The sequence below is a fragment of the Podarcis vaucheri genome, assembly GCF_965113315.1.
Source record: "Podarcis vaucheri genome assembly, chromosome: 5".
Taxonomy (NCBI): domain Eukaryota; kingdom Metazoa; phylum Chordata; class Lepidosauria; order Squamata; family Lacertidae; genus Podarcis; species Podarcis vaucheri.
The window spans coordinates 84,142,453-84,164,204 of NC_138763.1; the positions used below are offsets into that span (position 1 = coordinate 84,142,453).

Genomic DNA, 21,752 nt, shown 5'->3' on the forward strand with positions numbered 1-21,752 from the left:
ACCTGGGAGTTGAGATGACTCAGTGAATGTCATTGGGAGGAACAAAGGGGACAATCACACAAAATCAGATTAAAAAAAAAAAAGCACACGGTCATGCAATCCAAACAGCTATCAAACAGCATCTACCTTTTTACTTGAGCATTTTATGGGAGTGGAAGGAACCAATGGTGATGTTCTTTTGTAACCTAATACAAGGTATGTTCCTTTTTGATATCAATGTTAAGATTTCTCATGTAGATGAACAAGGCACACATTACACTTCAAGACCGGAAAATGGAAGGCAGTGAAGTTAGTCACACACTATGGGAGTATTGCATACAGTTACCAAGCTTACAATCCTGAAAGCTATAATGGAGCCAAAAAAAGGGTACATATTTCCAGTTAGATCTGGTGCAAAGAGTAAAAGCCATTTTATACGAAAATAAAACAGTGAGTGTTTATAGAACACATTTTAAATATTCAAGCAGCTTCATATAATATTGCCTTGCAAATCCTTACAACCGTGCTGCAGGGTTGGTCAGTATAGTAGTTTGCCTAAGATCACCCAATGAATTTGTGGCCAATATGACACTTTAACTAGCACTCCGGGATTCACTGGTTGATAGTTGGTCACTGACGACAGGTTAAGTGATCCTAGAAGCTATTTAACATTTTTGAAAAGGAACTTGGTGGTGGCAAAAGCTTTTGGCACAACACTCGCCCCTATCCAAGAAACACACTTAGAATGTAAACACGGTGTTGTTGGACATGACTTATCTTCAAAACCAGAGGAATGAAAGATGAGAGGATACACACAAAGGTTGCTGTGCCTGGCATGGAAGGTGAAGTAGCAAGTTCAAAGGGCATCCTCAGTGGAATCTTAGCCATTTCCCCAATCACATGAACTGTGACTTGTTAAATGGGAACCAGGTTTAACGAGAAATCAAAGGAATAGTAAATGCAATTTATAACCAAGTTCTCTGGGGGAAGTAAAAGTAGCTTCAAACTGAAACTCGCAGCCAAAGCCAAATATTCTCAAGAGAACTACTGTATAGAAAGTGGCATGAAATATATGATAAAATATTCTGAACGGCAAAGTTTTTCACCTACACGTTGAACCGAGCTTCATGACTTGCTTTCCACACATATACATGACTCAGATAGGGTATCATCTCTTAGCTTTGCCCCTCTTTTGTGCTTTGAAATACATCTTAAGTAACATACATGTCACATTTTACCCTGCCAAAACACACAAATACTTTAAAAGCCACTCTGAGAATTTGCGGGAGAAGAGGTTGGTGATACCGCAGGTGCTAGCCAATAGGTGCCATGCATAGCCTGCCATCCCCCAACTTCTGGATCTTTTTCAGAGTGCAGTCCAGGCCAGAAAACTGTGTGTGTTTAGGGCAGCAAAGGAACATTCAAACCACAATTTGAAAAGTTAGATTCATAGTGGTGCAATGGGTCAAGTGCATCTGGCTGTTAACCAGAAAGCTGGTGGTTTGAGCCCACCAAGGGATGCCTGTGATCTGGATTCCTGTATTGCAGGGGGTTGGACTAGATGACCCGCGGGGATCCCTTCCAACTCTATGATTCTATGATCTTCACTCTTAAAGAGACCTCACCCACCTACTGCCAGCATCCCAGATTCGAGGTCTCCGGACATCTCTCTGATTATGCTCTTCTCAATGTCACGGTTACACATTCGTTGATATTCACTGAAAACTGTTTAGAGAGAAAAAAGGGATCATCAGTCATTTAAGCCAAGTGAGTGTGAAGAGTGAAGTCTGACAACCAGCTCTTGAAGGCTGTTGCTAAGTCTTGAGTCAGTTGCACTGCCCCATCACAGGCCTTCAGTTGTTTTGTCTGGTATGGCCCTAACCCTGATCACTTATCTAAGTTGACATCTGGCGGCTGGATGAGACAGACAGACACCCCCTCTCCAATTATTAACTGTGGACCCTAACAGGAGGACAAACGCCCTTTGTTATGTAGGAGGAGGACTTTCAGGCGGTGCAGCTTGTCTCACCTGACAAATTTCTACATAACTATTTAAAAGGGTCGAAGAACCCAGCCCTTCTTTGCATCTGATCAGAGTTGGCTGATCTTAGGCACCATTAAAAATGAAAATATTAGTTACCACTTGTCAAGAAAAAGCATGTGTAGTCTCTTGCACTGTTGCAGCCTAATTTTACAATCACCAAACATCCTCTCGATGCAAAGTATAGACAGAAATTACCTGCTATTAGGTGAGCTTTACTTCTGGCACAGAGAATTGCATTGAATTTGGACTCATCAGTCCCAAGTCGATTTTCTCCTGCTGCATACAGCGCCTTAAAAGAAAAGAAAAAATCACAGGTCATTACTTGAGCTCAGCTGCTTTCCAAATTTCACTCTGCTTTCGAAGGCTTCTTCTCCCTTACTACTCATTCTTTAATTATCTTGATATTTCTGGACTGGTCCTATATCTTTCCCACACCTTTATTCATGTAGCTAACCTCTGCTAACCTCCCTAACAATCAAGGATGCAACTATAATGCAAGCAACCTGGGGCTGCAGCCAAAATACTACAGGCTCATGTTGAATTTTGCTTTCTTCCCCTTGCACCTTGCATCCCAACAGATGCTGTTAAGCTGCACATTTCACTGCCCCCCCCCCCACACTTCATACTACTGACTGAAAGTTACTGGCGCAAAAATCCTTGCAAATGATATTGGGACAAAGGGATGCCACTAAAAATGGCAGTGGCGTATTCCTTATAACTAGAGCCAAGCCAAAATGTGACAGAGCGAACGTTTTTGGTGTGAAATGGGGGTGAATGAAAAATTCCACAAGTACATCAAGTACATTCCAACTCTCCTCCCTCCATGCTTTCATTCATAAAAACTTGACAGGTTTGTATGTCACAAGTCTATGCAACCCTGAGAAAGGTGTGTGGTTCCTCCTTCCATACAATTTGAAATAAACAAAAAAATTCACCACATGATGAACCAAAAGGAGAAAGTTGCACATTTCAGGGAAATTATTACTGCAGCACCAATTCATTTAGTAAATCGTTCCAAAAATGGAATAGGTGCAGTTAGATTTGAGAAGGGTTTTTAAAAAATATATTTGATTGCAATCTTCTTATTGCTGTTATCTTGGGATCATTTATCTGTAGTAACTTGAAAAAGGGAAACCGTGCAAACTGCTCGATGTAGAGGTGAGGGAAAGACATACCAATCCTCCCTTTTTTTTTCAAAAACAGGGACTGTGGGGGCAGGAAGAATATTTTTTAAAAGCAAACTGTTTTCAGGGTAACTTCCACGCTAGAAATTAGGCCAGAGGAGAAACATGCCAGGTTGTGAGGGAGTACACACGGTCTCAAGTTTTAGATTTCGTTAAAGTAGGAGATGTTTAAAGGAAACCACTTCAGGCAAGAGTCTGCTCAATGCGGCAGCCATCTGGCTGGGCCTTCATACCAACCTGAGCATCGCTTTGGACAGCCGCCATGTTGACATTGGTACTTTCATCTCTGTTTCCCTGAAATAATTACCAAGTCAGTCAAAAGATGAAACACTGCTTTCGAAATACTGTAACTGATGTTAGTCCAGCAAAAAGCAAGCCGAACAGTTTAAAGTATGCTTTGTTCTATTTGCTCGTTAAACATGCGCATTTGTCTCACGATGCTTCCCATTTAATATTGCAACGCATTAAGGTTAAATGGGACAGACAAATTATCTCCAGTCTGTATATTTTCAAACATGCTCATTATTAACTCGATATCCAAGATCTGATAATTTAAGATTCTTTGGTAAAATATAGATGGACAACAGTTATCAGAGATCTACATACATTACATTTAAAATAACATTTTGAACCAAACTAAGTAAATGATTTCATGATTCAATAGGCTCCAAATATTGGTTAAAATAAGCTTTCTGTGAAAAGCTGTGGAGCAAAAGGTCAGACTTTAAAATACAACAATGGGGGTGGGGTCTGTTATATAACCTCATTGCCTGAGCCATGATAAATAAAAAACTATTTGTACAGTGGTACCTCGGGTTAAGTACTTAATTTGTTCCGGAGGTCTGTTCTTAACCTGAAACTGTTCTTAACCTGAAGCACCACTTTAGCTAAAGGGGTCTCCTGCTGCTGCTGCAACGCTGGAGCGCAATTTCTGTTCTCATCCTGAAGCAAAGTTCTTAACCTGAAGCACTATTTCTGGGTTAGCGGAGCCCGTAACCTGAAGCGTATGTAACCTAAAGCGTATGTAACCCGAGGTACCACTGTGAGAGGAGTGAGAAGAGACAATGTAAATGGTAGGAAAGTTTTAATGTTTTAATTGAGGAGGGAGAATTGTTTGGTTAGGGGGAAGAAACTTGCAATATACAATTCCATTAACTCCAGTGCTTTTCGTCTTGAATTATATCACATCATAGGGAACCGACACCCAGTACCACAGCCAGGATGTTCTGTGCCCTCCATTAGAGGCAAGAGGGCATAACCTCTTCACACTGGCTTAAAAACAAAAAGGTGATCTCCAGTCTTAGTCATACGCATGAGTAGAACCAATGAAAGGAATGGACTCAAAATATGCCTGACAACAGATATCACCCCAATACTTCTGTGAATTTTACTTCAATGGATGAATGTAAATCTTAGGAGAACTTGGGTTACGTATAAATTATAGCAACACCAACACAGGACAACCGGGTGCAAGGATCTTGCGCATACCTGAGACAGTGAGATTAAAAGCCTCTGGAAGTGTCCAGATGTGTCGTTTCTGATGGCTTCTTCCAAAGTTTTCTTATGCTCTGTGAGAAATACAAAGGAAACTCGTTTTGTAAATGGTCCGTGTTTATTTCATTATAAGGATCACTGGGTGGGAAGAAAGAGAAGGGAGGAGAGGAAGAGATAATTCTTATCTCTTTTTTTATAACACACCGCAAGCACATCTGCTTGGGGGAGAGCATTCACATTCCACTCTTTTATACTCCAGCCAAAATATCAAGGGGGAAAAAAGATGAAAATGGAAATTTTACACTAAAAGTAGTTCGTGTAAATAGCCCCATTTCGGTTTGACCTACTAGCCAAAGGGAATATTTAAGGCGGCCCACTAGTTCCTCCTCGCAAGATGCCTTCCATCACTCAAGCTGGGCTTCCAAAGATACTAACAAATCCTACTTTGAGAAACCATCCTCCGTTTCTTCCTTTGAATTTGCCATGGGCAGAAAAGGGGTGATTGGTGCTTTTCCCGTCTCTCACACTGGGACTTTGCAAGATAATTCAGCAGTGCTTTGATGATGTCTCTGCCCCCTTCAAAATGTGGGGGGGGGGAACGATATGTGGGAACAGGAGTAAGCACACCAGGGGCAAGCAGATTTATGGAGCACTGTTAGTGGGGCAGGGAGAGGGAGCTCTCGGTTTTATTCCCGGAAAGTAAAACTAGGACATCTAAATCAGGGCAAACTTTGGGTACCGTAAGCTCAGCTGGCGGATCAAACACATGATAGGATTCTATACAGCACAGAAAAGGAACCAAGAACTGTCAAGAAAACCCTTAAAATTATGTGCTTTAAACAAATGAAACCCTAGATAATGTAGTGTGCTTCAGAAGTTGCTGGCCTATAATTTCCATCGTCCCAAACCACTGACCATGCCAGCTGATGTTAGTCCTTTATGAATTTGCAAGCTGCTCCAGCATATGCTTCCTTGGAGATGAAGTCTCAACAACTTTACTGAGGTTTATTCTTAAGCAACTGTGTGCAGGATTGCTGCCTTATGTGTCCACTTAGAAGCACGTACCGTTGAACTAAATGGGTCTTAATCTTAGAAAAAGCAGGTACAGACTGCAATCTTTGTGGTGCATCAAGTCTACACAGCACTTTGCAATCACACAAAATACAGAGGCAGGGAAGGGGAACAAAGAGAGACACACACCATGTTCAGCTCCAGGAACTGTTACCAATGTACTATTGCACTAAGTGGCTCTTTCTGCACAAACTGCTGGATCAAACAACTGCCTGAAAAAGGGTGAACCTTCATGAACTCCAGTTTGCCCTTGTAAATTGTCTTCTCCATTCTAAATTTGACAGCCCCACCCAACAAACCAACAAAGCTCAAATTTATAAACAAAGCAGCAGCTTATGCACTGAACAGCCTTCGACCTCAATGTCCAAAATGCAATTCCTCCTACAAATGTTTCTGCTCAACTTAAACCCGTCATCTTTAAAGGTATTGGGATGGCCTTCTATCAGAACAGCAGAAGTTGCAGAGTTGAGGGGAAAACTCACCTGCTTTGTATGCCCGACTGATTTCCCGAATGTGCTCATTGCTGCGAGATGCCAAGATTTCTATCAGGCAGGCTTCATCCGTGCCAGCTCCCTAAGAAAAGGAAAAGACACTCAAGCTCACCACTAGGCAGAAGCATTTGTCTCCTGGGTTCTGCCCTCTTTAAAGGCTAAGAGAGTGCCAGGCTTATTGGCGTGACTCCTATTTCTAGGCCTCACGTGGACTGAGTGTACTCTTACTAGGTCTGCAATGTTTAATCCATTGCTCAGTTTGATTACTCTATTTTTTGATAGACTTAACTGGTCTACAGATAAAGTATTGCTGAATGTGCTTTTAATAATGAGGGTTGACAAAGACCACCTAAAAAGAGGCGTCCTCTCACGTGTGACAGGAGCGCATCACACAAAGGACAAAAGAACTATTACTGCATTTTTTTTCCATATGCGCACTTCAGTGGACTGCTGGATGCCAGCACAGGTGTAGAGGGCAGGAACTGCAAATATTGCAACAGAGCTCTCAGTTTCTTCAGTTAGATTAAACTGCAACTGCTGTGCAATCCCCTCCTCCAATAATTATACAAAGGGAGAGTTGCTTTTGATAACGGTATACCGTAGTCCCATCACACTGTACATAGCTCTTGAGACAGAAAGATAAGCAGAAGTCTCTTGATTCAGTAGCATACTAAAAACTGATACTGCAAGGGTTGGGTGGAGGGGGTCACAGGATAGGTATTCACACATGCAAATCCAGAATGGTGGGTTTTGAAGACAGGCTTGAAGCAGGAGAAAGATGATGCGTCAAATAAAGAATTTAGGGAGGCAAGAATTATGTAACAACAACAGTAGCTTTCATTTAAACCATACAGACCTTGATGGCTTCTTTTATTTCATAAACATCAAACTGGACAGGAGTCTTCATCATTGCCAAGATTGTCCTCTCGAAGTTGCCGGAAAGCTCAGACTTCAGGTCCTTGATCAAATCCTGGTTTTTTTTAAGTGAAAAAACACCACATGTTTCCCTTGTAAAGTAATATTTAGTGAGTTTTTTAAAGGATGAGAAACAAAAGGTTTATGCCAAAGCTTCCTATTCAAGGCATACTAATGATCTGAATCTCTTTTCTTGCAATGTCAGACTTCAGAAAAGTTCGGTAATATCTGTGAAGTTATTAATATAGCACAATCAGTGTCGACTGCACTTTATTGAGTAACATAAGGAAGGGTAAAGGTAAGATTTCTGCCCAAGGAGTTTACAAACTAAATTTCTACCAGAGCAGAGGACAAATGTAACAGTGTGAATATTTGCAGCCACACAAATTTTAGGTTTTATTTCAGCTGAATAGGGCAATGAACCATAGTAGCCAGTAATTTAAACCCCGCTCTTATGTCCACGATATGCTGAGAGCAACTTCACAGCATAAGAAATATGGAAAAAGCAAATGAACACATTATAAACAATGTCATAAACTAAAAAGCAGCAACCCAGGAACATAATACTTATTTTATTTATTAAGTAAATAATTTGCTCAAAAGGGTCATGGTGCCGTTTAAAAATTAAGCTAGCACAAAGCTGGCAAAAGTAATTCCTTAGAAGAATGTGTATTGTTATTTTGTTACATATTTTGTGCTTTTACACTTAGTAATCTTAAAATGATGATGATAATTGTTCATTAGCAAAAATGTAGAACTCTGACGCAAAGGTTTTTAAGAGTGGCTGACCAGTAAAAGTTGATGATATGAAGAGAGTGTGTTTGAGGAATACAAAAGTCATCCTGCTGAAAACTGCAAGATATTACCAAACTTATTTTGTACCTCTCATTCGTTGGGGTGTCAAGATATTTAAAGTCTCTTTCATTATTTTGTTGCCAAAATCATTCACCATCATCATTACGATAATGTGACAACCCCCTGTATTTAAATTCCTTCAATGGCTTCCTGTCCATTCTCAGATCCAGCTGCCTTGTTCCTCCATACAACTCCTCCCATGGCCTTGTCCCCTTATCTCTCTGCATTCCTGCCTGTGATGTTTGCCTGCCCAGCTCCACCATCCTTATCCATTTCAAGGCTTCCTTCAAAAGACTCCTTCTCCCTTAACTGTGCTGCAGCCCTAAAATTGCCTCCCAGAACACCTGCACGAATGCCACCCCTCCCTTTAAATCCATCCTCAAACCCTGCCCTTTCTGTTTAACTCTTGGCACAAAATCCTAGCCCTCTGGTGACTTCAGCATGAAGCTAAGCCAAAGAACATACAAACTAGACCGACTGCACATGACTTCCATGTTTAGCTCTGCCTCCACTTTCTTCCTCTGTTGCAATAATCAAAGAATAATTTCATGGTGGAGAACTTACCTTTCCATAAGCTGTTTTGAAGGAGAGCAGAATCTGCTGGCGTTGCTTGTTTGAGCGACTTCCCAGACAATCAATGATTGCCTGCTCGTCGGTTCCTGAAAATATACAGAATCAAGTGTTTAGTGCAGCCTCTTCCACCGTCATAGTACTTTCTGATCAACCCACTTCAGCAGAATCTAACCCAGCATTTAGTAATCGGAAAAGGCCAACTTTTAAAACCAAGTGTATTCTCTCCTGCCACCTTATACACTGCATGGCATCACTTGTTCAAATGCATATTTGAATCTGCAGCAGTCATGAGTAACTATGGGATGGCTCAGTTGGTAGAGCATGAGACTCTTAATCTCAGGGTTGTGGGTTTGAGTGCCACACTGGGCAAAAGATTCCTGCATTGCAGGGAGTTGGATTATTGGAATAGATGATTCTCATAGTCCCTTCCATCTCTAGGATTCTGTGATTCTATATTCTGTTGTACTTTAGGCAGCAAAGCCTGACAGATGAGCTAAGCCTGTATGACATTACGGGGTATTCGCACACATTCCAATTACTTTTTTTTTAAAAAAAAAGAAATCCAAATATTTAAATTTCTGAGGGAAGGGACAGTTGTGCATTTGGTTTGGATTAAAGAGTCATACACGTTTTGCATAGACTAGGAATGGAGAGGTTTAAGTTGGGAGAAAAAAAGCAGGACAGAATTCAGTGGGAAAGGAAAGAGAAATAATTTGTATAACACTGAAAAATGTTTCACAAAAAGCAAAGAAGCTAAAAGCAACTTTTGAGGTCTTCCAACCTTGAAGAAAAGATCAAATGCTAGAAAGGAATAGAAATCTGGGCGTTGCGATCAGAATGAGCAACTACGGAAAACTTGAGTGCAGCAACAGATGCCCTTCTATCTTTGCACAGTAGGCTCCATTCCAGCCATGCAAAAGTTTGATGTCTATACACAGCCCTCTCTATCCAGGCAGGACCAGATTCCCTCCAGGCACAGAGCAGGACCGGAAAGGGGGGTGGCTTGGGGAGAGTGTTGGGGGGCCCTGCCCTCAAGGGTAGCAAGCAAGCTCCACAAAATCCCTCTTATGTTTTCTAGCTGGAAGAGGAGGTGGACATTAAACTTGTTCCTTCCAGCTTGTAAAGGTGACTGAGTGACTGACTTTGCAAAGCAAGGATGGGAAGCCAGATCTGGACGGCTGGCTTTATTGGTTATTCCACAACACACACACACACACACACACCTTGACCTGCCCCATACCTAAAGTTCAATAGGACATCTGGTGTAGAGCAGGTGGGTGGCAGCCTTGCTGAAACAACCTTAAGTGTAAGAGGAGCCTACTGGATCCAGCCAGTGACCTATCCAGCCCAGCATCCTGTTCTTAGTGGCTGACCAGATGCCTTTGCGAAACCCGCAAGGAGGACTCAGGCACAAGTGCACTCTCACCTCCTGTGTCCAGCAACTGCAAATCAGAAGCACGGCTGCTTCCATCAGGGAGAGTAGTCATGAACAGTCTTTCCTCTGTGAGAGGAGGTCGGATAGCCTTCCTCCAATATCTCAAGGGCTGCCACATGGAAGATGTTCCCTCCATCTCTGGAGGGTGGGACCCGAACCAACTTACAAGGAGGAGAATCTGACTAAACCCTAGGAAGAACTTTCTGACCCTGTTCAACAGTGGACTCTCCAGGACTCCTTCAGAAGCTGGTGGACCATCCATCCTTGGAGGTTTAGAAGAAGAGGTTGGATGGCCATCTGTCATGGATGCTTTAGCTGAGATCCCTGCATTGCAGTGGGTCGGACTAGACGACCCTCTTCCATTTTTACATTTCTATTATTCTATGTGTACTTGAGCATACATCTGTTGGACTCATGGAATTTCTGAATCCCTGGTACAGAGAACAGACCCATGGCCAGTGTCACAGGCTGTGTTCCAAGGGCAGAAGAGGCAACACTCAGAATCGCTTTCACGTTACCCAGAACACAGACGTAACCTGCAACGTTTTGCAAAGCAGTACCCAAACCATCCCTGAACGTGCAAGAAGAAAAAGGGTGGGACAAAGAGGACATCATTACGTGAAGAAAAAGCACCCGACTTTTGAGTGCAAGCACTACTCACCAAACCCTTTCATGGCTTTCCTCAACACCTCTGCGTCCCTCAGAGCGTCAAAGGATGGAGCATCATGGACTGTGCCTCGGTTTCCAGACTGCATTGTCCAAAGAAGAATGGGGGGGAAAGCTATCAGCCAACGTTTGCTACTTCGCCTGCCTGCCACTTTCCCTTACAACATATCACTACCCGTCCTTCCCCCACCACTCAACGCGGCAAGCACATACCCAGAAACCATAGCTGGTGGAAAGTGGTGGGGTAAGGGTCTAGCATCCTTCCCATGCACCACCTGTCAACCACCAACTGAACTCCTTCCCATCACTTTTTAGCATTCGACAGCATCTGGGGCACACAGATGCAACATGTGCCATCAAACACTTAGTTTTTGCACTTTTCCTATTATACACTGGAAGAAAAGGAAGCTCAATAATTTAAGAAGCGGTTCTCTTACCGCTCCGGGAGTAATGGTGGGCACTGTTGGTCCTGGGTAAGATGGCATAGAAGGATTAACAGCTGGGCCAGCAGGGTAACTTGGCATAGGCTGCTGGTGCCCTGGCGGCGGCATTGGCTGCTGCCCAGGATATGGCTGTTGCCCAGGATACGGCTGGGGCTGCTGTCCTGCTCCTGGCATCGGGCCACCTGGATACCCTGGATAAGATGGCATTCCTGTTGGCGGGTTTCCTCCTGGCGCTGGCGGGTACATTCCGTAAGACGGCTGCTGTCCTTGAGGAGGTTGCCCAAAGCCCCCAGGAGCTTGTCCAAAGCCACCTGGGGGAACCGGGGGGTAGCCACCGGGGACTGGAGGGTACATGCTCTGCGGCACGTTGGCGCCACCAAACGTTCCCGACATGTTGGAAGCCTGAACAATCAAATGCACAAAGTTAGCACGTGTGCCTCAAATAGCACGTAACATTTCTGTAACACTTTGAGGGTTGAGAGCACTCTATGTACATCTTTACAACCGCCATCTAAATAGGCCAGTATTATTACAGCTAAGAAGCCACAAGATAGGAGGTTGCTTAAGACCTCTGGGGTTCACTAGATTTGAGCTTGGGACTTCTTGGCAAGACCGCCCAGCTACTTGTCCACTGTGCTACTCTTGTCTGAAGGAGTGTCTCCACCCCCATCATCCAGGCCGGACACTGAAGTCCAGTGCCGAGGGCCTTCTGGCAGTTCCCTCACTGCGAGAAGTAAGGTTACAGGGAACCAGGCAGAGGGCCTTCTCGGTAGTGGCGCCTGCCCTGTGGAACGCCCTCCCAGCAGATGTCAAGGCAATAAACAACTATTTTACTTTTAAAAGACAACGGAAGGCGGCCCTGTTTAGGGAAGTTTTTAATGTATGATGCTGAATTGTTTTTAATATTTGGTTGGAAGCCATCCAGAGTGGCTGGGGATACCCAGTCAGATGGGCATGGTATAAATAAATTATTATTATTATTATTATTATTATTATTATTATTATTATTATCTGTGTGATGCTCCACATGAATCCAAACTATTAAGAGGTCATCATTTTGAACAGGCTAGAAGAGCTCGCTTGTGTACTCCCTGCTCCTCCACCAGCACAGTGGCAGAGATGAATTTGGAATCTTTCGTTTCTGGTTTTGATTAACCACAGTTTGCCATGTTACCACGGTAACCCAAACTGTGAGTTAACTATGCTTAGTGGAAACAAGGTAACTTCACACCGTAGTTTACGAATCTGTCTTGTTTTCTCTACCTACAGTAAAAACCACAGTTTAGAATTTGAACAAGAAGCTGCACTGCAGTTAATCAGAAAAAGCTTATGATAGGGAAGGTAGGTTCGTTCGTACAACACTGAACCACGGCATAGAAATTTTTATTTTATATTTTCTACCTTTATATTTATGTTCTGCATTTCATCTATGTAAGCATATGCTAATGTCCAATACTTTACACATGCAAAGTATCCATTTCCTCCTCAATAATATGGGGTTTTTATTGGCATATAAACAGGGTTTTACCATTCTGTACCATTTGCCTGCTTGAGATATGGGCTTATGCAAATATCTCATTTGCCATGTTAAACAGAGTTGGGGATGTGGAGAACCCTGTTACACAGAACTGTGCTTCACAGAACTGTAGAATCATAAATTTGGAGGAACCCCAAGGGCCATCTAGGCCAACTCCCTGAAATGCAATAATCTGAACTCATGGTCCCTCATCCAGTTTGAAACCATATCGGACCCTGCTTAGCTTTGAAAATGTGCTATTGTTGCCGCAACCGCCAGGAGGAGCTTCAGAGAATGCTGTTGCGAACATAATCTGTCTGTTACAGCTTTTACCACTGATGAAATAAAGGACAGATATGGAAAGAAGACAAGGGGAAGAGAAGTTGAATGTAACTTTATAACTGCTGTAAACCACTATGAGGCCCTTCCTTGAAAAGCAGGATCTAAATATATTAAAAGAAGACAAAAATTCAGGCAGCAGAATTTCGCAGCTGGCTTTAGCGGAAACGGGAAGATCTACCAAATTCCAACTGAAATTACTCACCATGCCTGACATATAGTCTGGATTAAACTGGTTGGCATAGCTTCCAACATTTTCTAGCCCAATTGGAGGAGGATTTGCAGGAGGATAGCTGGGAGCCCCCCAGGGGTTGCCACCTGAAATATTAAAAAATAAAAATACACAAGAGCTACAGAACAGTTGTATATCTGTTTGTTAGCATATGGATTTCTATGGCAGAATTTTCACTGTAATGGCCACTGGCAAAAGCAGGCAGGCTTTGATGCAGTTCCATTTTGCTCTGTTCTCCATCCCTGGACCAACAGATGCTGCAACATAAAGCAACAGGTTCTCTGAAAGCTACTGTAGTAATGCTCCGGCCACTCGCCCCTCCCTCACCTGTCCTTACCATCCAGCTGGATCAGGTCTCCAGGAATGGTGGCCGGCAGCATGTACTTTTTTTACAGAACAAAGCGCATCAAAAAAGGTAGTTGCTGCCACCACTCCCCTGTGCCAGGGCACCAGAAGACATTACCCAAGGGAGGAGGTTATACTTCCTAGTTCCCGGCTGCCCCAACCTACAATTTGTTTCCACAAAAGGCAGGCAGAAGTTTAACAGATGTAGTATGGCTAATTGTTCAGGCTCTGGATTCAGGCTTTCCCCCAGATTGGCACACAAGACAGGAAAAGGTCTCTTTTTAAAATTTATTTTAAATAACAAAATTAAACATGCTTAAAAAGCAGACACTTCTCTTATATATTTCAAACCAGTAAAACAAAGACATGGTAGAATATAGCTAACTAACATACTTACAAATGAGAACAAAGACAAAGTTAGAATAGTTTCAGATTTCTCAGTAAAATCCGCATCTCAAAGACAGCAGGAATCTTCATCACAAAGACACACAGGCAGGACAACTGTTAGCAAGGTGGCAACTAACAGACGGGAGAATTGCGGATTTTTTAGGATCTTTATTTCTAAATCTCACTTGGAAACAGAACTCAGATCCAACCAAAATTCCTGATTATGTTTAAATTCACCAATGGTCAGCTAGTTGACTAATAATTTTAACTTGTGACAGCTGAGTTCGTTAGTTCCCAGGACTTTGGATCAAAGAGTTCCTCCCTTCTTCAGACACTCAGCAGATGCACATTCCCAGAGTGATTAGGGTTGATAACAATGCTGTTTGGGTGTGAATGAGTTAGGTACCAGGTGTCAGAAGGCCACTAATCAACCTGGAGAAGTTTCTTCCTGAGATAAGCAACTTCACACATTTGGAGACTGTTAGCCTGCAGTGTTAAAGCAACAAAACCCATTTCCCATAAATCTTATGGCTTTTGACTTCCCACAATACTTTGCTTCTCACTTGACCAAAGTTCGGATCTATTGAAATTTCCCAACTTCACTACAGCTACGCTAAAACCATGTGTGCATTTCAAAGGCTAATAAACGGCCGTCAAATAGATAATCATCTGTTTGCAAAACATGCAGCGTATAAATAACAGACACTAGAGCAAAATACATGGCAAGAGGAACGGTCTCTTCCTTCCTTCTAACAACGTAAGAGAGAACAGGTGATAACAGCAGGGAATGTAAACTATATCTTCATAGGAAGCTATATGCAGCTGCTGCATACAAGAGTCAGACCAGTAGTTTATCAGTCACAATTCTGTCTACTCTGACTGGCAACAGCTCTCCCAGGCCTCTTGAGCTCTACAAACTGGAGATCCCTTCAACTGAATATGCTGGTGACTGAATCCAAGGTTATTTGCACTACTCCTCTGGTTTGCACCCTTCTGTTAGCCAATTCCCGCCAGGTTACTATGATTCTTAAATGAAATACAGTAAGCTTACCTGGAGCAGCAGGTGGATAACCACCGGCAGGAGGATACCCGGGATAACTCATTCTGCAGGACTGCAAAAAGAAGAACAATGATTTAATACACTGCAAAGTGTTAATTACATATTTTATTTACCGTATTTTTCGCACTATAGGACGCACTTTTTCCCCTCCAAAAATGAAGGGGAAATGTGTGTGCGTTCTATGGTGCGAATGCAGGCTTTCGCTGAAGCCTGGAGAGCGAGAGGGGTCGGTGCGCACCGACCCCTCTCGCTCTCCAGGCTTCAGGAGAGCCCCACCGCCAGCCCCACAAGCTCGGGGGACAGCGGGAGAGGCGCAGCGCGCCCTTCCCGCTGTCCCCCGACTTGTCTAGAAGGCTGGCAGGGGGAGAAGCCTGCTCCTCCCCGTCGCCAGCCCCGCAAACTCGGGGGAGAGCGGGAGAGGCGCAGCGCGCCCTTCCCGCTGTCCCCCACTTGGTTAGAAGGCTGGCGGGGGGGGGAGCCTGGTTTTGCGGGAGGCGGGGGAATCCCCCCGCCTCCCAGGAAAGCCAGGAGAAGCCGCGATCTCTTTAAAGGGTTTGCACGGCTTCTGCGGGCTTTTGGGAGAGGTGAGGGAATCCCCCCACCTCCCAGTAAAGCCAGGAAAGCCCTGGCTCTCCGCCAAGGAGAGGCTGCACGGGGCTAAAGGGGAAGCCAAAACAGCGAGCGGGATCCATCCCGCTCGCTGCCTTGGCTTCCTCCATAGCTGCGCGCAACCCCTCTGCCAAGGAGAGGCTGCACGGGGCTATGGATTCTTTAGCCCCACGCAGCCTCTCCCGGGAGGGAGAGGCTGCACGGGGCTAGGGGAAGCCAAAACAGCGAGCGGGATCCATCCCGCTCGCTGCCTTGGCTTGATCCATAGCTGCACGCAACCCCTCCGGCAGGGAGAGGTTGTGTGCAGCCTGTACGCTGCTCTTTGGGGCTGCGGGGGGGAAAAAGATTTTTTTTCTTGAATTCCCCCCCTAAAAACTGGGTGCGCCCTATGGTCCGGTGCGCCCTATGGTGCGAAAAATACAGTATATCAGTTGGTAGAGCATGAGGCTCTTAATCTTAGGTTCATAGGTTCAAGTCCCACACTGGGCAAAATGTTCCTGTATTGAAGAGAGTTGGACTAGATGACTCCCATGGTCTCTTCCAACTCTACAATTCTACATTCTGAATACCAGTCGCTGGAAAGAAGGCAGTAGTGCTCAGATCCTGCTTGCAGTTTCCAAAAAGGCATCTGGTTTGCCACTTTGAGAACAGGATGCTGGCCTATATGAGCCACTGGCCTGATCCTGCAGGCTCTCCGTACATTCTTACATACGCAACACATAGCAGCTTAAAACTAAAGCAGCTGGGATTGTTTTGAACTTTGGGGATTTCACCATCAAATTTAGCTTCGTTTTGCCTTTCTTCCACGAAGCTCTGCCCATCCTCACCCATTATCCTCAAAATCATTCTTTGTGGTAGGTTACACTGAGAGATGGCAAGTGGCTCAAAGTAGGATCTGTGGACAAATGAAGGGTCTTTTTGTCAAATCCTAGCCACTACGCAACTATTTCTCATTACATCATGTTGTGCATTTTTATAGTTTTGATGCCACTATCACTGAGGTGAATTGTAACCTCATGATCCTGGCAATCTCAGGAGATCCTGCCATCCAAAACTGTATGAGATCTAGATTTAGGAAACCGCAAAGCACTGTAGCTAAGGGACTTTTTCATATGATTGCAATCACAGGTAAAATAAGGACACTTTCGTGGTTTTTCATCCTCAGGCTGGAAACTGGTGCACCTTTTTAATGACACAGCTGCAGATGTGTACTTATTAATCTCAGAATCAGAGAACTGTAGAATTGGAAGGGACACCAAAGGTCATGTGGTCTAACCCCCTGCAATGCATGTTCAAACAGTGAACATCATGCATCATGTTCACAAAGTGGGGAACCAGCAGTCAATCAAACGCAAGTGATATGCTGCATGTGTATGCTGCAAGGACATTTTTTCCTTATCTGCACATATAAAACGCTTTAAATATGCATGTTGCAGATTAAATTTCTAAAGCAGACCCTGCTTTGTCTTCAGCTTCCCTGCCCTCCGTCCCCCCTCTTAAATAATACTCCCAGGGTGGTTCCCCCAGAATCAGGCTGTTAGACAAGCTCTCCTGTGCACAAGCAGTTCTTTCTCCCTAGTAAAAACATAAAGCCACTTCCTTTATTTTAAGCTACATTTATAACTTCTACTTTTCAAAGTAAAGGTTTTCAAATGAGAGCTAACAAGAACTCAAACACATTACTTTGGCGTGAAACGTAGCTAACTGAAAATACATCAATGGAACCTAGTATTACTTTTTAGCAACAACCAGGAAAAAGAGGGGAGCCTTCTCCAGATGTGGCACACAAACATCTGCCCCATTACGAACAAATCCAGGAGAGCAAGTTTTTGATGTTATACTTAGATCCCTCTGCCTCTAGAACTGTAAAGTTCTTTAAAAAAGCAATACAGCCATAATAAGCTCATTCATTCCTACCAGCCACACCAAATGCCAGCAAGTAAAGAGGGAACAAAGGGCACAAGCGAAGAACTGTGCTGGGAGGCAACACAAGTCGGCAGGCAGAGAAGCTTGTTGATTTAGCTGCCTCCCCGAGGTTGGAATTCATTTTGTCCGTCTGAAGCCAAAGTGCGTTGCTATGCCAACTTTCCCACCCTGAGTTACCTTGCAGGAACTATGGTGATATTGTGGGACCACATTCCAGTTAGAACTGTGCTAACCAGAAGCTGCACATGGATAATTTCAGAGGCGTTATGAACTAGTGAAACTGGTAAAACACTTATGTTATTCCTATTTTACACACAGATGGAAGATGAAAGAGATTTAGAAGGAAATGGCAGTGCTGGGGAGGTGCGCCACATAGTCTTTTCCAAGGTTTGAAATTCCTTTAAAATTCCTTTTTTTTTTTTTGCGCAATTAACTAGGAATGGAATTAAAATGGCTGTTTCACACAGCACTTTCTGAAACTATGATATCCAGCAATGCCCCTGCCCATGACGAGAATAGTTTTACACAGGTGTTACAGAACTAAGGGCTCATTCACACTTCGGCTGCTTGCCCCCAGGGATATCTTTACTGCTAAATCAGAGCCAACACCAATTTTCTCCGGATTGATGTTTGCTCCAATTCACTGCTGAAAAGTGGGGTATTTGGGGGGACGGGGACTGTGGGGCAAAGGCAAAACTGCTTGGACTCATGCCCAGGAAGCACAAGACAAGCCTGAATAGCTCAGTTGGCTGATCATGTGAAGATTGCAGGTTTGATCCCCGCATGGGACAGCTGCATATCCCTGCACTGCAGGGGGTTGAACTAGATAATCCTCAGGGTCCCTTCCAACTCTAGCATTCTATGATTCTATAAGCGGAAAACATCTCGGAGCCTCTCATCTGAACTGCATGGTTTTATTTAACCAAGGTGCACTGTTACAAATGCACTGGCACCAACCATGGTTAATACTGAAAAGGATTGCCCTAAGCCAGGGGTCAGCAAACTTTTTCAGCCGTGGGCCACTGTCCCTCAGACCTTGTGGGGGACTGGACTATATTTTTTTGGGGGGGGAATGAACGAATTCCTACGCCCCACAAATAACCCAGAGATGCATTTTAAATAAAAGCACACATTCTACTCATGTAAAAACACCAGGCAGACCACACAAATAACCCAGAGATGCATTTTAAATAAAAGCACACATTCTACTCATGTAAAAACACCAGGCAGACCACACAAATAACCCAGAGATGCATTTTAAATAAAAGGAGACAATCTACTTATGTAAAAACACGCTGATTCCCAGACCGTCTGCGGGCCGGATTTAGAAGGCAATTAAGCTGGATCTGGCCCCTGGGCCTTAGTTTACCTACCCACACCCTAATCTCTTATAGCACACTGCACGCAGCACAGACCAAAAGGGAAAAAAATAGTGTTAACATGCCTCCTCCCTCCTCCAGCATAATTCAGCAGTTCACAGATTCAATAACATCAATCCAGAATCCATTGTGACGGACCAGTCAAGCCAAATGTAGCCCACTAGCAACCTATTAAGGCCTGCCAGGTACTTAATACCCCCTTCCCCATTTTTGCAGTTCTAGGAAGGTAGGAAAACCGTGAGGCTTCACTGAGTCCTCACTGGGCTGCCATTCAAAGCCAGCAGGTTGAATTTGATTTGGTGGGGGACAAAGCCACACAGCTCTATGTAAACCGACCACCAGATAATTTGCAGCCTACTAACAGGGTGGGATGAAACATTGGGAACAAAAGCAAGAGGAAAATAGCCAGTCCTCAACAACAGGATGTTGACCTGGAATTTTTAAGCCTCATGCAGTTTCCAAGGGAAGTTTCCACCCATAGCAAGTTAGAGGGAGTTAAGAGAAATGGGGAGCTGAACCACTCAATTTTCCTCTTCCATCACCAGTTTCCCCAATTACAGATAGGTAGCCGTGTTGGTCTGCCATAGTCAAAATAAAAAAATTCCTTCCAGTAGCACCTTAAAGACCAACTAAGTTAGTTCTTGGTATGAGCTTTCATGTGCATGCACACTTCTTCAGATACTTCATTCAGTTTCCCCAAGACTGAGTGAAACAGAGGAGTGAGGCACTGCAACACAAACTGAGGATGCTAGATACAACTTACTACTACTACCGGCCAGCACAACCCGAGGCACAATTAAGCTCAACACACCCTACTGACTGACCATGGATGATGGCCCACCAAGTGTTTCGACAAACCTCCTGTTCTTGCTGCCAAGGCAGAACTTTAAAAAGAGGAGAGCAGTCCAGCCTCTGGCAGGTCATGATGCACGGACGGTGGGCTGCGTGAGGCTTGGCTAGTCAGTAGTTGCGCAGGCCCGTAATTAACAGTCAGATTCCCACCATTAAAACACCAGGAACTGAAATTGCTTTGGTTTTGCTTCTAGATTTCTCAAGTTTCCTACTTAACAATCTGAAAGCTCCTTAGGGAGAAATGCCTTACGGGAACAGACTCATTCTTCTGTATCTTAGATTCCATGGCCTTTCAACGCTCCCCCCCCCCACGACATCCTGCATCTGAAAGAGCGACTCACTTGATCAGGTGAGCTCTAGCCTACTAAAACTTACGCCACAATAACTGTTGTCTAAAGCTCTTAGTTGTGATTTTGCTCCTCAGAAAGTTGCGAGTTCGATTCCTGCATCACAGGACTTTGGTGGGACTAGATGACCCTTGGGGGTCCCCTCCAACTCTTCCAAGTCTATGAGCACAGTTTAAAACCAAAGTTCTTATACTGTGACATTCTAAAAACCATTCGGAGGTTCTTCCCATCTTAATTCGTTTTGATTTTTAAAGTTATAATAAACTGTTGCAAAGGGGAAATGACTTAGAACAGGCATAGGTAAACTCTGCCCCCCAGATGTTTGGGACTACAATTCCCATCATCCCTGACCACTGGTCCTGTTAGCTAGGGATGATGGGAATTGTAGTCCCAAACATCTGGAGGGCTGGAGTTTGCCTATGCCTGACTTAGATTAAACTAACTAACTAAATGTGGAGAATGGAAAGGAATGACAGTTGTTCATTCAATCAGATGCATAAATAGCCACTTGCCGGTAACAAGTAAGAACTGGTTCCAGGAGACAAGCCAAGGAAATATGCACAGCACACACAGCTCATCTAGGCATAAGTGCTGACAGACTAGTCAACTCTGTTGCTAGCAGCAGTTGTGGGCTTATCAGCAAAGCTATCCGTAAATGCAAACCAGGGAACCTGACACCTTGAAACTGTGGCTTTTATTTTTTTTTTTAAAAAAAGCCCTGGCTCTCAGTTTGTAGAGATGAACACTTGCTTCTACACTTGGACCTTTGAGTGCAGCTGGGGCACTGCTCCTACACAATTTTCTGGTACCACCAAGTGTTTAGAGTGTCGCTATAATCCCCGTAATATCTGCACAATGCCCTTCCCTATGGGAAAGGCAGAAGCAACTCCTCAGAAGCAATTCCTTTCTTGCTTCCTTTTTTCAGCCCCTTTTAAAACCAGGCACTTCCTCCTTCCTTATTTGATGTATTTTTTAATGACTCAGACTTCCGCTCTGTGGCAAGAGCCCTACAATTCGCAAGTTCCTGGTTATCTCCCAGTTGCCATCAACCCTGCAGCAGAGCTGTTCTTATCTGCAGCCTGAGTAAATCCTACAAATGGCTTGCTACGTGTTCACCGCCACTGTTATTACTGCAACTGCGCAACAAGAACAATACGGGGAACACCGTGGAGATCCCTGGGATGCGATGCAATCCTGTGTTGCCTGGATTCCCCATTCAAACTGAGGTTGCAAACAAAGTCCATTCCATAGTCTATTCCGGCTGTCGTAAAAGAGGCAAACATGTTGCGCACCTGCACCCTGTTCACCTGCCTCAACTGCAGTACGCTCCCACCAGGTGCAGGATGCAATAAGCAGTGTTAGAAACTCAGATATATGAGCTAATCGCCAAATGGCACCTTAAACCCAGGTTACGGTCGCCACAACGGAATGTGTAGGTGCCTTCTCCCCCCGAGTGTCGGACTAGGGTTAGGGAGTTCAGGGTTCAAATCCCCATTCAGTTATGAAGCTCACTGGGTAACCTTTGCCCAGTCATAGCCTCTTAACTTAGCTCACAGGGTAACTGTAGGGATTAACTGAGGAGGGGGGCGAACCATGTACCCCTTGGAGAA

The 21,752-nt window shown here is 44.1% G+C and overlaps 1 protein-coding gene across 2 annotated transcripts in view; it reads right to left on the reverse strand.

Annotated features, from left to right (window-relative positions):
- Nucleotides 1–21,752, reverse strand: part of ANXA11 (annexin A11) — a 35,711-nt gene that overhangs the window by 3,372 nt on the left and 10,587 nt on the right. For both annotated transcript variants that reach the window (XM_082224799.1, XM_082224798.1), the window contains exons 2-12: nucleotides 15,021–15,081; nucleotides 13,211–13,323; nucleotides 11,145–11,552; nucleotides 10,703–10,790; nucleotides 8,598–8,692; nucleotides 7,120–7,233; nucleotides 6,255–6,345; nucleotides 4,696–4,775; nucleotides 3,445–3,501; nucleotides 2,219–2,312; nucleotides 1,609–1,704 (exon numbers count right to left, since the gene is read on the reverse strand). In XM_082224799.1, the coding sequence (XP_082080925.1) occupies nucleotides 1,609–1,704; nucleotides 2,219–2,312; nucleotides 3,445–3,501; nucleotides 4,696–4,775; nucleotides 6,255–6,345; nucleotides 7,120–7,233; nucleotides 8,598–8,692; nucleotides 10,703–10,790; nucleotides 11,145–11,552; nucleotides 13,211–13,323; nucleotides 15,021–15,072 (1,288 nt within the window). In that variant the 5' untranslated portion in view covers nucleotides 15,073–15,081. The remainder of the gene's footprint in view (nucleotides 1–1,608; nucleotides 1,705–2,218; nucleotides 2,313–3,444; nucleotides 3,502–4,695; nucleotides 4,776–6,254; nucleotides 6,346–7,119; nucleotides 7,234–8,597; nucleotides 8,693–10,702; nucleotides 10,791–11,144; nucleotides 11,553–13,210; nucleotides 13,324–15,020; nucleotides 15,082–21,752) is intronic.